General features: G+C 43.8%; 2 protein-coding genes across 6 annotated transcripts in view; one reads left to right on the top strand and one right to left on the bottom strand.

Moving 5' to 3' along the window:
- CCDC39 (coiled-coil domain containing 39) overlaps nucleotides 1-3,584 on the top strand; it is a 127,973-nt gene extending 124,389 nt beyond the window's left edge. For all 4 annotated transcript variants that reach the window (XM_056565279.1, XM_056565278.1, XM_056565277.1 and 1 more), the window contains one exon: nucleotides 3,354-3,584. In XM_056565279.1, coding sequence (XP_056421254.1) covers nucleotides 3,354-3,483 — 130 coding nt within the window. In that variant the 3' untranslated portion in view covers nucleotides 3,484-3,584. The remainder of the gene's footprint in view (nucleotides 1-3,353) is intronic.
- Nucleotides 3,585-9,974: 6,390 nt separating this feature from the next.
- TTC14 (tetratricopeptide repeat domain 14) overlaps nucleotides 9,975-16,519 on the bottom strand; it is a 37,787-nt gene continuing 31,242 nt past the window's right edge. Inside the window, exon 12 of one of the 2 annotated variants that reach the window (XM_056565274.1) lies at nucleotides 9,975-12,090. In XM_056565274.1, the coding sequence (XP_056421249.1) occupies nucleotides 11,352-12,090 (739 nt within the window). In that variant the 3' untranslated portion in view covers nucleotides 9,975-11,351. The remainder of the gene's footprint in view (nucleotides 12,091-16,519) is intronic. The other variant, XM_056565273.1, reaches the window with a different exon arrangement.

Genomic DNA, 16,519 nt, shown 5'->3' with positions numbered 1-16,519 from the left:
GGTAGGGAGACCCCTAGTGGTCATTTCTTCAAAGTGGAAAATTTAAATAGAAAGAAGCATATTTTTTAATAACATGCAATTGTAAAGTTATTCTGCATACATTAATCTATAATATATCAAAAGCTCTTTTGATGAGAGGTACCCTTTAATAATGCCTAGGAGGCACACCTGAGGAGTAAGGAAAATTCCAAATTATCAGCTAAAAAACGCATTACCTCTCTCCAAAACGGAGCTACACTAGAACTCCAAACCGCATGCAGTAGAGTCCCCACCACTGACTAACAATGGAAGCAAGTATTGGAGGGAGAAACACCAATGTGCTTCAATTTCTTTGGGGTGTAATAAAGGCACAGTACAAATCTTAATCAGCATGTCCCTAGCACTGACTACAGTAGAGTAGTATGTCTTCTCCTCCCGCCACTGGTCCTCCACCTCCATTCTCCACCCACCTAAAGGGGTACTCTGAAAACTTTTTTTTTTTTTTTAAATCAACTGGTGCCAGAAAGTTAAACAGATTTGTAAATTACTTCTATACTACAGAGGATTTTTTTTTTCTTTTTGGAACACAGTGCTCTCTGCTGACATCATGACCACAGTGCTCTCTGCTGACATCGCTGTCCATTTTAGGAACTGTCCAGAGCAGCACATGTTTTCTATGGGGATTTTCATCTACTCTGGACAGTTCTTAAAATGGACAGAGATGTCAGCAGAGAGTACTGTGGTCATGTCAGCAGAGAGCTCTGTGTTCCAAAAGAAAATAATTTCCTCTGTAAAGGGCAGCTAATAAGTACTGGAAGGATTAAGATTTTTTAATAGAAGTAATTTACAAATCTGTTCAACTTTCTGGCACCAGTTGATAAAAAAAAAAAAAAATTCCACCAGAGTACCCCTTTAAAGGCCAACTCAAAGGGGCTAGGCCCCAAAGTCTGTAAGAGAGCATCAGTGTGAGTAAGGGGCTTGGAGAGGTCCGTGGTACCTAAGAGAAGCTCCACCTCAGAAAAAACAGGAGTAACTGTCAGGGAGCCAAATGCGCCTGAACGGCATGCCTAAGCTGGAGGTACCGGAAAAGGGCACTTCCAGGGATGTCATTGCGATCTCGCTATCCTCCCCAAACAGATGGACAGCAAATTTGACTCCATGGGTTCCCCAGACGCTAGCATCCTGCAACCCATGTAGGTGAGGAAGGAGAGTATTCCCCCACAAGGGTGCTCTAGGAGATACCAGCGGCTGTGGAAACTGTCCCGACACCACGGACCAAACCCTGGCTACCGTCTGGATTGGGATAGGGTAATAGGAAACCGAAGAAAACTTGTATAACATGCTGGTGAGGCTCTCTTAGGACCCCATAAGTGCTCCAGCAAAAGCCGTTGCTGCATTCAAGAGATCCACGTCGATCCACCATGCAGCATACACCAATTGGGAAGCATAAAAAATAGTAATACATATCAGGAGCAGCTAACCCATCATGTCGTTAAAGGAGCCTGGAAGAGGGCCCAACCAAGTTTAGGAGGTTTTCCCTGCCAGTAGAAGGATCTCAGAGTGCTACAAAGCTGTTTAAAAAAACATTTGGGAAGAAGGGGAGCCAGATGAAAAAGGTACAAAATTTAGGGAGGAATAAGATTTTAATTGCTTCAGAATTGTTAGTGCACCATAGCCATTTGTTCTTGGTGGTTTCTTGAGAGTTGCCCAAACCACTAGTTAAGCAGGTCAGTAGGATCTTTAAGCAATTCACCAGCCCTGATTTTAATGGGCATCTTTGCATTTGTCTGGGCACCACTTAGAAAGTAGTGATAGTCTCTTACAATATCTCACATCATCTAAGCCCCTCATTAGCTAGGGCATTTGGCCAGGCACACTTGCCAGTCTGCAAGTGCATTTCAGTTTTGTCAGTACAATAAATTTAGCAAAGATTTGTAACCTTCTGTTTTTACTTCTTCATGGGGTATTAAGTGCAGAGTGAGGGGGGAACTAAATTTTTTTTTTTTTTTTAGCATGAGGCAGAAACAAAATGTGAGAGTCTGAAGATCATCTAAATAGATTGTTCTGATAAACAACATGCTTCATACTCAGCATCTGGGACCAGCTAATGCTGGACATTGCAGATCAGGGGTTATTCAGAGATAGAAACACTGAGCTAATTTCTACCAAAAACAGCACCCCCTCTGTCCAAAGGTTGCGTCTGGTATTGCATCTCAGTTCCCTTGAGGTAAATGGGGCAAAGTTACTATACTACACACAACCTGAGGACAGGGGTGGTCCTGTTTTGGGAGGAAATTAGATATGTTTCTATTCCAGGATAATCTATAAAGGGGTTAAGAAAAAAAAGGACAGCACCTAGACCCATCCACAGTGCACGTACAGACAGGTAGTGCAGGTGTCACTGATGACCAGGATACTTATCTGGTCCCACTCCATTATTCTTCTGCTCTGGGCCGATCTTGGAGCACGGGTAGAGATTAGTGACGTCACCACTGCTGTTCCCTGCTGGGTCCCACTGCTAGCGAACAGCAGCTAAGCTCGATCTATGCTTCAATTCGGCCCTGAAACAACAGAAGATTGGAACCACAGCACCAAACGGGACCAAGTAAGTATCGTTGTCGTCATTGTCACCTGCACTACCTGTCTATACTGACAGGTTAGTGCAGGCGACACTGATGACAGATTTGGCACTTTAGGCACATCTGTGAGTGCCTGATGCCAGAATTTTGGGTAAGAGGACTATCTTGAGAAGGCTTTTGCAACTTGTTAGAGAATGGAAGTGAGACTATTTTCTTCGTCTGTGTTTTGTTTGTAGAAATCATGGATGTCTGCTGACCTCCATTCCTAAATATTTTAAAGCACTACTACACAGTAGAGGCCATTGACAAGTAAGGAAGAGAGAGTTACTACGACTTACATTTTTCTTGGTTTACCTTGATGCAAACCCATCATCACTAAACCATAAATTGAGTCTACATTGACTAATGTCTCGATTAATAGATATCTCAGGAACAGATCTAATACACTAAAGCTGGTGGGCCAGGGGCTGCCAGATGACCCATGGTCCAGGCACCATGAAAGTGAATTTAGGTTATTTTTAAAATGTGTTTACATTGAATAAAAGTGTAGCAGGCTCCTTCACTTAAGGCAGTGTAATTTTCAATAATAGTAGATACCGTACTTTATCAAAGCTAGTTATAAAGATGTCAGGTCTTTAGAATGTTTTAGCATTTTGCAGAATATTAGATTTGCGGTGCAAGTAGTATTAGGTAAAAGGAAAATATTAGACTAAGACTGAACAAGCCATTTGAACAATATAGAGTGAGCAGTGGTAATACATGCATGCATTAAAGTATATTTTATATTATTCATAGATCAACTTCTTCAAGAGCTTCAACAACCTCATTACCATCATCAAGAGTAAATGTTGTCGAACTTGGTCTTCCCATAGCATCAACATCTCGCAGCTCAAGTAGAGGAAGTACTCAAAGGAGGCCAAAGTAACAGCACTATAAAAGATATTCACTTGTTCCAAAATTTGTGATCTTATTGACTAAAATGTGTACTGTGGAATAAATAACCTATCCGTAAGTGGTTTATTTAGTCTTTTTCAAGCGCAATATACTGACATTTTGTAATTCTGGATTGAAAAACTATATACATGTGATAGGCCCAAGCACAGTATGGGAGTCTAAGTGTGCAGCAGAATAAGTTGACAGACACAATTACTCTAGGTACAGTGGGGCAAAAAAGTATTTAGTCAGCCACCAATTGTGCAAGTTCTCCCACTTAAAAAATGAAAGAGGGGGTGGGGGGGTGGGGGCGTGGCCTGGATGCTGAGCTGAGCAGATGCATGCTGCTGTTGCTCCGCTTTGAGAGCGTGCTTTTACTCACCCTGCTATCATCCTGGACTTCTTGATCCTTCCTCAGAGGCTCCGGAACCGAAGTGGATCACTTGGCTCCATCATACCACACCATAAAGGAAATCCAGTGGTGAAACTACAGCCTTTCGCCCGCGTGGGCTCTCAAGATGGCGCCGGCTCCTCACAGTCTTCTCACATGGGCGCTCCTGCTGATACCGGATCCTTGCCTGCTCTACCTCTGCCATCCTCACCTGCTGACCTTACCCTCGGGGAGGTATCTGCTCAATTATTATCTGCCATTACGACCTGCAAAACCTCACTTACTAGTATGCTGGAGGAAGTTAGAGTTGATTTCGGCTTGCTGTGCCCGGACCTCTACAATCTCAGAGACAGAATGCACCACACAGAGGACCGCATCCCTACTGTGGTGGACAACATGGCTCCATTACCTGCTACCATCGCGGCCCTTGAGCTCACAGCTTCCCAATGGAAGGAGAAAGCGGACGATCTGAAGAACAGACTGCAGAGGAACAACCTCCGTATTGTGGGCATCCCAGAGCATTCTGAGGGCCAGGACCCGGGCTAATTTGTGGAGTGGTGGTTGCGGAAGCTGCTGCCCAACACTCTCACTTTTCCGCAGCCTTTGCGGTTGAAGGGGCTCATCGTGTACCAACGCTCCCCCATCTACCTGGGGCCCCACTGTGCCTGCTTCTGGCCTGTATGCTTAATTGCAGTGACTGGGACCTGGCCCGGCTGTTGCTACCCTGCCAACCTGAGATCACATATAATGGCTCCCCGGTGTCCTTCGTCCAAGACTTTTCCCCGGATCTTCAAAAGAAAAGAGCTACCTTCTAGTCTGTCAGAAACTTCGGGAATTGGCAGTGCCTTACTCGATGGTCTACCCTGCTCAACTCCGGATAGTGGACGGGGAACGCACCTTTTTTCTTCACCCCCCAGGAGGCTGATGAGTGGGCTTCCCGTCGGCACAATACCAGGCCGTGAGCTTCTGCTTCGGTGAGGCTCTCCATTCCTCTGCACCTTTGCCAGATGCCTACTTGCAAAGATGCTGCTGCCTTCTCGCATGTGAGGACTTCTTGCCACCAGGACTGACCCTGTTGTGAGTACTGTACCCTGCTCTGGCTTGTCCCAGTAACTTTTATAGAAAAGGGTATAGGCTGTTTTAAGTCCTCTAGCACAGTTTATACTTTTCTGAAGTATTTGTTTACATGTTCTAGTTTGGTATAGATTTCTGGTACTAGATCTATGCGAGTTCCAAGGTTTCATGTATTTGATGCACTGACTCTTCCCTGTACCTATTGTTTCCACCGACATCTAGTCTGTGGACTTTACCTTGATGATTTTTTTTTTCTGTCTGGTCCTTTTGTGTGCTCACTCTGTTTTATCTTTTTCTTTTATCCTTTGCTTTCCGAACTAGCTCTAGTGCACCTACTCTATTTTTTTTTTATCTCTTCTGTAGTTCCTGCCCCAATCTGGTCCTACAGCTACTATGAAGGGCCTTTCGTGGAATGTACAAGGCCTTGGTTGACCTCGTAAACGCTCCCTGGTATATGCCACTATCCGTAAGTACAGTCCCTTAATTGTTTGCCTGCAGGAGACATCTGACCACTGCCACTACCCACTGGTTATCACGACCATGGGTGCAATTTACAGTACACTCATGCCATACTTCCCACTCTAGGGGAGTCTCCATTATGATTCATAAATCCCTAAAATGGGAAGCCCGCCAGACTTGCATAGACCCTGATGGGAGATTTGTTTTTGTCTCCTCCCTCATTGATATGTCCTCCTCCCCATATGTTCTCCTTGGTGTCTATGCCCCCCCCCCCCCCCGGATTCCCTAGACATCCTTCACCAAGTAGCTGTGTTCGCTTCTTCCTTCCCTGGGGCCAAAATTCGCTGTATGGGTGACTTCAATAATATATTAGACTCCAGATTGGATAGCGCTGGTTGCTACACTGACTCCCAGCCCTCCCGTACTCCATTAGCTGCATCATTACTCTCGGAACTGGGGTGGTTGGATATTTATATACCTTTGCACTCATGTACACGCCCGTTCTCTTGCCAGGCAGCTGGTTATAATTCTCTCACAAATTGACTTAATGATAGGAAACCCTTTGTTAAGTCCCTTAGTGAGGGCCCTAGCTTATGTTACTCGTGGGGTATCTGACCACTCCCAGTTATTGTTGACCTTGGAGTTACCGGGTCCCCCACTTGTTAGAAGCTGGAGGTTTAATCTCTACTGGTTATCCCTTCTAGGCCCTCATGATAGTATTCTGGTACATTTACAGGGATGCTGAGGACAAATTAGTGGTATGGGAATCTGCTAAAGCCTTTTAACGCGGATGTTTACAATCTGCCATTTCGTATCTCAAATGGGAATCTGTGCGGGAGGAGAATTAGTTGGCAACGGGATGTTCTGAGCTGTAGTGGAGATATTTAACTGACCCTACTGACCCACATAGGGATGACTTGCTCCAGGCTTGCCGGCTTTATCTTCACTGCCTACAGGAGAAGGCGGCTCACAAACTTTTTTTTTTTAATAGTCAAGTGGCCTTTGAGTTGGACAACCAGTCTAGCAAACTGCTGGCTCATCTCATTCACCAAAATTCACTCTCTCCGACGCTGCTACAGGTTTGTGCCTCAGATGGCTCCATTTTAACTCCCTGATTCTTTCTACAATGTCTCCACAGTGGTCATATTAAAAGGCAGACAAAGACCCCTTAGATTGTGGTTCATATTGCCCCATTTCTCTTTTAAACTTGGATTATAAATTGCTCACTAAAATGTTAGCTGCCAGACTCAAATCGAGTTATCCTGGAGATTATCCATGTGGACCAATCAGGCTTCATGCTGGGTTGCTCCACCTCTGATAATATTCGCAGAGTACAGGTTACTGACTCAGCCGGGGGTTCGCAATTGCCATTGAGCCCTTAGCTCTGCAGATACGTCAACACCCTGTTTATTCTGGAATAAGTGTTTGCTCAAGGGAGGATAGAGTAGACCTGTACGCTGATGACATGATACTCTTTATGCCTAACCCGGCCAAGACCCTTCCTATTGGCGTCCTGCTTATTGATAGGTTTGGCGACTACTCGGAACTGAGGATAAACTAGGATGAATCAGTTTTCATGCCCCTGCGGGATGCTAATTGGGGTGTGTGCTTCCATGGCTTAAAAGTTGTCTCCCACTTTAAACACCTTGGTATTTACGTTAACCGAGCATTTGAGGGACTATTGATGAATATCAACCCCTGCGTCCGTTTGTTTGTGAGAAGTTTCAGGTTTGGGCAACCATACCACTTTCTGTGGCTGGCTGCATCAACCTCGTGAAAATGGTGGTCCTTCCCAAATGCTTATACGTGCTTGAGCATGCCTCTGCCCCGATTCCGATGTCATTCTTTAAGCAATTGCATGCCGTGTGGAGGGGGGAAGAGGCAAACTTAAATTGTCTCTCCTGCAGTGCTCTAAAAGTCAGGGAGGTATGTCGCTGATCTTTTACTTCCTCATTTTTCTGTTATGCTGGATCCTCAGTTTTGGAGGTCTCATGGAGTCTCAACTATTGATGATGTCCATGATGGTGTCCGCGTTTGGGACTTTCAGTATTTCCTAGATAATAGAGACATCCCTTGTCAGTCCTTCTGTAAATACCTCCAGCTCGGACACGCGTTCTCGATGCAATTCCCTACCTCCTCTGTGCCGTTTTCCCGCTTCCCATTGATAGGTGTTTTTAACAAGGCCCCGAGGTCTAATATCTGCACTTTATACTACCTTATTGAACGCCAAGATGGATGGGGAACCCCTTCTGGTGGAACCACGTTGGAAGACCCTTATACCAGACTTCAGTGAGAAGATAGAGCATCACTCCACTCCTCGTCAGTTAACTGTTTCCCCCTCTATTAATAAGACTAATTCAATTATACATGTTTCACCAGTCATACCTCACACTGACACGCTTAGTCAACATGGGCAGACTCCCAAACACGAATTGTCAGATGTGGAGTTGGTGGAGCGGACTACATGCATATGATGTGGCTATGCCCTCCCATACATACTTTCTGGGGTGACATCAAGCGGTTTTTGGGAACCTTACTACAGCATCCCTTGTCAGCAGACATCAGGCCTTGCCTACTGGGTCTCTTTGAAGAGGAACAGTGGTCACCATGCAAAATTGTTTTCCTTAGGGAAGTATTATTCTTAGCTCACAAGTCCATAGCCTTGCATTGGATGGATCCTAGGTCCCCTACTCTCTGGTTGGAAAGCCCTGATCAATACCACAGTGAATTATGAATACCTTGTTTATAAGCATCGTAGGAACCCTTCCAAATTTCACAAAATATGGTCTTCTTGGTGTTCTTCTCTGCAGGCAGACTTCACGATATCTAGGTTTCTGGCCCTGAGAGACCAGCTGAGCTCCTCCACCCTAGTCTATGCCACAATGCCATTCTGTTACCTACCTCATGTGTGAAGTAATTTATCAAGAACCCGATGTTGGTTCTCTACCTACTGATGCACTCATTCTTCTCTCCTTATCCCCATTCCTCCTTTCCTCCCATTGTATCTGACCTTCTCCAGCATTCCATATGGCCAGGGACAATGTCATAAGTCACATGGTCTTTTGGGGAGCCTATATTGCACTGGGTGGGTGTCATCAGTGAATCCTTTTCACACTATTTACTCACCCACTGCAGCATAGTCACACCCTCCAGACATCAGTAAAATAAAGACTTGCACTACAGCACTTACAAGAGTGGGTCCTGGGCATGAAAACAGGGCAAATTGGCACACTGAGGCAATAGAAGCATATTTATACAGTATTACGCTGTGCTATTTTGCCGAGTGTCGCCATAAGCAAATTCACACCAGACAGTGTTGGTATAAATCCCCTTCTCAGCACTGACTCCCAAGGAGTTCTGCCCTTTATTAGAAAACCACATTCGTTTTTACAATTGGCAAAAAGGGAAGGGTAAAACTATCGTATCAAATCATCGTTTTATATGCCGATTGGTCATTTGAGCATGGCGTAGCATAGGTCACTTATGTTGCAACTTCTTTATCTTGAGATTTTTCCATCCTTCCACAAAAGCCCAATGTTTAGACTTCAACTCCTAACTTCTTGTATCTTCAGGCTCCATCCCAAGGTTCTCCTCTTAATTACAGGCAAAGAGCAAGCTGAAATGTTTTCAATTAAAGAAAACAAAGTTCTTCTGCAATATTTTAGCAATAGCATTTAGCAAAGGCAGATGAGTATAGCTACAGCGATCAATATATCAGATTATTATAGACCCAACATTATAACCTGCCATTATGGGCTAAAAGAAGACAAAACTAGAAGAAAAAAAACTAGCTTACCCCTTTTAACATCTTTGTAATGTACGCTGAACAGACACTTTCTATTTTTGACCCTTTACAATTGGAGCTTCCCTGTATATAAATTAGGTGACTTTTATATGTAGTATATCATCCAATTATAAACACTGAACACAAAGGCCAAAGTGTGGTATAAAAAAAACAATTCTTTATTAGTCAGTCACTAAAAACATGAACAAATATAAAAACAGAATACACATACAGATAAAAAGAGGAGAGCATATCATAAGCTGGGTAAAGTGCATAAATATGCAAGATTAAGTGTCAACATAGTAATGGGACACTCACAGTATGCAAAGTGCTAAATATATCAAAAATATTGTATAGAATGTATGTACCATAAGTATGAATACTAGTAAACAGCAAATTATAAGCTGGGAAGGAAAAAGGATGGAGTTAAGATAAACAAGTCAGGCCATGCACCCATATATCACATACCTCACCTGATATATGGGTGCATGGCCTGACTTGTTTATCTTAACTCCATCCTTTTTCCTTCCCAGCTTATAATTTGCTGTTTACTAGTATTCATGCTTATGGTACATACATTCTATACAATATTTTTGATATATTTAGCACTTTGCATACTGTGAGTGTCCCAGTACTATTTTGACACTTAATCTTGCATATTTATGCACTTTACCCAGCTTATGATATACTCTCCTCTTTTTCTATCTGTATGTGTATTCTGTTTTTATATTTGTTCATGTTTTTAGTGACTGACTAATAAAGAATTGTTATTTTTATACCACACTTTGGCCTTTTTGTTCAGTGTTTATAATTTATGTGGCCTGTGGGCTACTAAGACTTAGTGCCAGTACATGGTTTTGGTTACCATATCATCCAGTTAGCTGTCGAGTTTTAGTGTGAATCCACATTAGAATGAGGAACAGCGAATTAAGCATTGCAGTGTTAGAATAGCTGGGGCCAGTATTTTAAAAACTGCCAAACTTGTGGGGTATTCTCATGTAACAGTGTTGAGAACATACAGGACCATTCTCTGTACATGTAAACATCATGCCAATGCAGGTTCTGTAAAGGTAAACAAAATCAATGAAAAATGAGGCTGCATAATATCACAATCACAAATGATTTTTGTAAATTTCAATATGTGGGGAGATGTGAAATGGGGAATAGATGTGAAATGGGGAATAGACGTGAAATGGGAAGATTGTCATATGTTTATTATATTGCAAAGTAAAATTGCAATATTTACCTCTAATCGAAAGCGCACATTTTCCCAAAACTGTGCAGCCCTATTGAAAAGGTATCAAAGCAGGATGTCAGGTATAGTGCACAGTCAAGCAAACTACAGCCATATAAAATGATGGGGCTCCAACATGTTGAAATGCACAACCTGCTGTATTTTGGCACAGATTGGCTATAATAGACAACGAGTTTGATTGCCAATGCTGTCTAAGGCAAACAAACAAGACTTGAATGGATCTAAAAGTCCAATAATTGGATCACTAAGCAGTGCAAACAGTCAGCCTGGTCAGATAAATCTATTTTTCTGTTACACCATAATGACGGAAGAATCAGAATTTGGTGCTAACAATTGAAAATTAAAAAATGAAGCAAACTTTTCCTGTGGGATTCAAAGGTTCAGGTTGCTGAAGCTGGCGTAGGGAAACGGGGTCCTCTAATACCTGTACATAGATGTTTGACAGTAGGACTATATAAAGTGACAAGCACAGGACTCACATTATTTAGAGTTTATTAAAACATATATAACACAAGATACTGCACCATTTGGTACACACCTTTGCAGTTCGAAGACACCAGAAAGTGCACAGATGTGCTCGAAATAGCAGTGGACCACAGTGAGCGACTGTTTGACTGGTGGCCTATACATCAGTAGCTCACTCCTGGATTGTGTTGCAACTTATTCATTTAAGTGCACATAAAGACACCTTGTGCACAGCAATATATCAAAGACAAAACACTATAAATTATGGCATAATCATAGTACGGCCAGTGTCATGGGCAAAAAAAATAATAATTTTATAATCTTGGAAAATGTATATATCATATTACAAACCTTCTGATTTATCCCATTATAAACCAATAAAATATATTTCTCTTACAGAATTAAGGCCTATTTTAGCAAAGGAAGAACATTTTATTTACATTTTTGCTTAACACCTTTTTCCTTCTCAAACTCAGCAATCTGGTTGAGAATATTTAATAGATTGCCAGGTAAAGTCTTACTGGTGTCTTTGTTACCATTTTGGGCTTCGTTATGAGATGTATTTGCCCTTCCCTGGAGAGACTCTTCATGTGACCTACCACCACCACTAACCCTTCTTTCACTGGTCCCATCGTCTCGCACAGAAGACTTACAGCTGGATATTTTTTTGAGGTCTTTCTGACAATCTTCAAAATCATCTCTGTGCCTCCCTTCAGCTCTTCTGTTGTAAGAGTCTGAAGAATCTCTTCTACCAGATCTATACTTACTAGCCGAACATGCACTTTTTGATTTGCCAACGCTAGGTTGAGTTTTTGCACAACTGTAGGAATCTCTTGAATCTTCAGACCTACCTCCAGCAGGATCTATAAACTCCAAAGACGACACAGATAGGGATCGATTCCTTGTTTTGAAGTCCAGGGATTTTTGAGGTCTATCTTGCTTGTCACAAATTTGGCGATAATCTTGTTTAAAAAAAGAGGCTGACGTGTGGGCAGGTGGGGTAAGCTGTTCTTCATGAATTGAGACACTCAAATGCTTCCGTGAGTGGCTTGAAGATACGGAATGTTTTCTACTCCTACTTCTTTTTTTGTATTTTTTATGACTAGTAGAAGATGAAGAGCTCTCTGATGAAGTACTTGAGGAGGAAGATGATCTTTTGCGTTTCTTCTTTCTAACACCATAAATAATAATTGATAACAGTATCTTAGTAAAAAAAAATGTTTCAGAAGCAGCTATAGGACTAAAGAGGTATTTCCAACTCAGCAATCAAATCATTGCTAGATACTGTAGATATAAGTAGGTAAATGTATTTGTTAATACACCAATAGGAAGATCTTCCTATACTGTACCTGCAGTCGCACCCTGTTGAGCTCTATATAAGTTATTGTGACAGGCCCTGGGCATTCACAGTAGCTATGGATCCATTATTATAATATACAGTGTACAATAACTAATCAAGTACAATATAAGTGACTGTGAAATCGCTCGAGGGGGACATTGCACTCTGCTGGACTTTGGTGGTTATTGAGGTATGACTGGATTAAAAATTATCTAAGTGGGGACATGCAGGTATGCCTGTAAATACTCTTCACCACAGTGACCAGATGCAATAGTTAGGGAAGAGCCACACACATTCCCATAAAAAAAAAAAAAAAAAATCCACAGCATTTACAGTAACAGTAAAGTGAATAATATTTTGAAAATGCCAGCCAAATGTTACAGTAAAGCACCTGTACAAAGTCCACCTGTAAAATGGTGTGGTGGTGATCTGCAATTGACAAAATCGGTCAAATTCAGTTTCAAATATTGCTGTGTGAACTAGAGAAAGGCACCAGGCACTGTCTACTCGTCTATGGCTAAGTCCTATTCTGTCCGGACTATCGGATATAATAGTAGCCTGCTGTGATGAGTGCTATGGGAGCATCTACGTCTGACAGTGAAAAGTGTATTCATGCAGCAACGAAGAGAGATGAAACAGACTGATGACTCACCCATAAAGCAGTAAAATCTTCTTTATTCAATGCTTTCAGCATAAGAATACAGCAGGTACAAGGGGGGTCTTCAGCAGGAACGCAGGGCTGTGGAGTGCAACGACCGTATCACTTCTGACTTAAGCTTCTTCCGGCCTCCTAGGTAGGAGGCCGGAAGAAGCTTCAGTCAGAAGCGATACGGTCGTTGCACTCCACAGCCCTGCGTTCCTGCTGAAGACCCCCCTTGTACCTGCTGTATTCTTATGCTGAGAGCATTGAATAAAGAAGATTTTACTGCTTTATGGGTGAGTCATCCGTCTGTTTCATCTCTCTTCGTTGCTGTCAGTTTCAAATATGCTGCAGATTTTAAATATGCAGGTGTTACAGATGTTGCTGTGAAAACACTGCTCATCTGTGGGGTAGTAAACAATTTTTTTTTTTCTTGACGTGAATTTACAAAATTCTAACTGAAACCCATAGCAGAAAATCTTTGGGAAAAAAAAAATTTTCAGCATTTCCGCTGCATGTGGCCCTACCCCTTAAAGTGCCATGCAGTGACCAGGCAAGAGGACATGCTTTGAATAAGTAGATTTTTATGCTTACCATTAAATCTCTCTCTTTCTCGGAGGATCCATTGGGGGACACAGAAACCGTGGGTATATGCTGCTGCCACTAGGAGGCTTGACACTAGGCAACAAGAAAAGTTGGCCCCTCCCAGCAGGATATACCTGCCCACTGGCACCTGAGCTAATCAGTTTAGTCCCAGAGAAGTAGGAGAGGACCGACAGGTAAAGAAAAAACAGTAACTGTCCGAGGAAACCACAGAATAAAAATTAACTGAAACCACCCTCGGACAGGTAAACAAACCAGGAACACCAGAACAAATGGTGGGTGCTGTTTCCCAAATGGATGCTCCGAGAAAGATTTTATGGTAAGCATAAAAATCTACTTTTCTCAATCAGCTCCATTGGGGGACACAGAAACCGAGGGAGGCACCAAAGCAGTTCCTGGGGTGAGCAAAAAATGGAAGCAACTTATTTGGAAGGCTGGACCACAGCCGCCTGCAACACCTTGCGGCCCAGACCAGCATCAGCAGATGCAAAGGTATGTACCTGGTAAAACTTAACGTGTGTAATTTTGCAAGACCAGAGCCCTGATGTGGAAAGCCCAGGAGGCCCCGACAGAACGAGTGGAATGAGCCGAGACCCTGAAAGGAGAAGTATTTCCTAGCTTCCGAAATGGCAGAACGGATCCGCCGTGGAAAGGTCACCTTCGAAGCAGGAAGCCCCTTATGACGACCCTCCGTAAGCACAAAGAAGGAGTCACGCTGGCAAAAGGAAGAAGTGACTGAAAGGTAAATCTGAACAGCCCATACCGCATCAAGACCATGAAGCAAACGTTCCCTGGAATGAGATGGAGCAGGACAAAAAGGAAGGAAGGACAATGTCCTCAGTTAGGTGAAAGGCGGAGACCACTTTAGGCAAAAAGTACGGAACCGGATGAAAAACAACCTTGTCCTGGTGTAAGACCAGGTAGGGAGAACAGCAGGAGAGAGCTGCCAGCTCCGAAACTCTCCTAATGGAAGTGATTGCAATGAGGAAGGACACCTTCCAGGAAAAGATACGAAAAGGAACATCCCAGAGAGGTTCGAAGGGATTATCCTGTAGAGCACAGAGAACCAAATTCAGATCCCAAGGTGGAGTAGGGGATCTGTAAGGCGGAGCCGTATGAGCAACACCCTACAGAAAAGTCCAGATGTGAGGATGGGAAGCCAGGGGACGCTGAAAGAGGATGGAGAGAGCTGAAACTTGTCCCTTAAAAGCGTACCTATCAGACCCAACAAAAAATATATATATTTTGATCTCTCAGTAACTAATCCTGATCATGTACATCAAATTTTTATGTGTCTAGCACCTTTCTTTTTTTTATTGCACTTTTAATTTAGCTCACGATCTGAATTCCTCTCAAAGGGAGGGGGCGTGGCCTCACTGTGCAGGTCTCCGCCCCCTCCCTCAGTATGCTGTCTGCTCACATCTCCCCTATTATTAGCAAAACTACAACTCCCAGCTTGTTCTCACTGACAGTAGCGGGATACAAGCTGACAGTAGGAGGATTTTTCCTCCAGCTGTGAGCCCTGCGTTCACAGCTGTCAATCAAGGAAGTGTGTCCATGACGTAGGTGATGATGCATGGACACAGCAGGACTAGTATGTGTCAAAGCAGATGGGGGGCAGTTTGACTGGCTTTTTCTGCATGAAATACTGAAAATCTCCTAATGAAAGCAATTGCAAAACCTATTGTTTTTGCATGCTTTACAACATATCAGAAGTTTTTGTATCTGAGTGCCCATTTAAGGGAACAGAGTCAAGCGTTGTTCCAGCCCTGACTGTAAAAAGGAAAGTCGTCGTGGGAGAGAGAAAGTAACTGGAGAAAAGGAGCGAGATTCACACTTACAAAAATAAGACCGCTAGCACGGTGGTAAATCCTCGCAGAGGAGGGCTTGCGCGCCTTGATCATAGTGCGAACTACTTGGGGAGAGAACCCCCTGGCCATGCTGTCAAATGCAGTGACTGTAAATTGGGGTGGCAAAGGGGACCCTGAGAGAGCAGGTCGGGATGAACTGGAAGGAACAGTGGCACTTCATCCAGTCCAGAGACACGAGAATGGCGGGAATGTCCTCCGCTTTGAGCTTCCTCAGGACCCTGGGAAGGAGAGGAAGAGTAGGGAAGAGATAAGGGAGGGGGAGGTGCGACCAGGGAAGCACCAGGGTGTCCACGGCTAGGGCCAAGGGATCCTGGGACTTCGCCACAAAGCGAGGAACTTTCTGGTTGTGGTGGGACGCAAACAGGTCCACATCCAGGGAGCCCCAGAGGTTGCAGATTTCCGCAGACGCTTCTGTAAGAAGTGAGCACTCATCGCCGGGGTCGGCCGAGTAGCGGCTCAGAAAGTCCGCCTCCCAAACGGAAAAAGCAATCTTGGACCCAAGAGTCCTGCACATGGGTGGACTAAACATCCCAAAAAAGGGACAAACTCCTTCCCACCCAAGAAGAATCTTCAAGTGGGGGCATCCCTTCAGGAAGAGGAAGGTTTACGGATGACCGACAAAATGCCCTGGCGGAGTTGAGAAGCCCAGACAGAAAGGGCTTTTGACACTCAGCCGGGGGCTGAAATACTGTGAAACCGCCATAACTTACAAAAATACAGTGATATGCATTTTTGGTCATACCGCCCAGCACTAGGAGAGCTGAAAACCTTAGGAGAGAGACGGGAGCGGTGAAAGGAAACTTCTGGACCTGTGTCCAAAGTTCCTGGGTCCTCTAGGTGAAAGGTGTCCCTGATGGCCAAGACTAAGTTGTCTACCATGTTGGACATGCCGGTTTGGTCCCCTGAATCAGAGGCAGAACCTGACGCCTCATCTTCCAGTTCCCCAGGAGAGCGGGTGGAGGCAGTCTTTGATGAAGGCAAAATGGACCTGGTACGCAGATCTGGAGACCTAGAGCGGCGACCAGGAGAGCGACCCCGAGATCAGGTGCACTTCTTGAAAACCATGAGGAGAGCGCCTGTCCTGAGTTCCGTATTCCGGAGAGGAACCCGAGGATACCACCCTAGGGCGCTTTAGAGATTGCCCAAA

Source organism: Hyla sarda, chromosome 3, assembly GCF_029499605.1.
Source record: "Hyla sarda isolate aHylSar1 chromosome 3, aHylSar1.hap1, whole genome shotgun sequence".
NCBI classification, from domain to species: domain Eukaryota; kingdom Metazoa; phylum Chordata; class Amphibia; order Anura; family Hylidae; genus Hyla; species Hyla sarda.
Note: the sequence above shows the minus strand (reverse complement) of the source record. Positions and strands in the feature narration are given on the sequence as shown.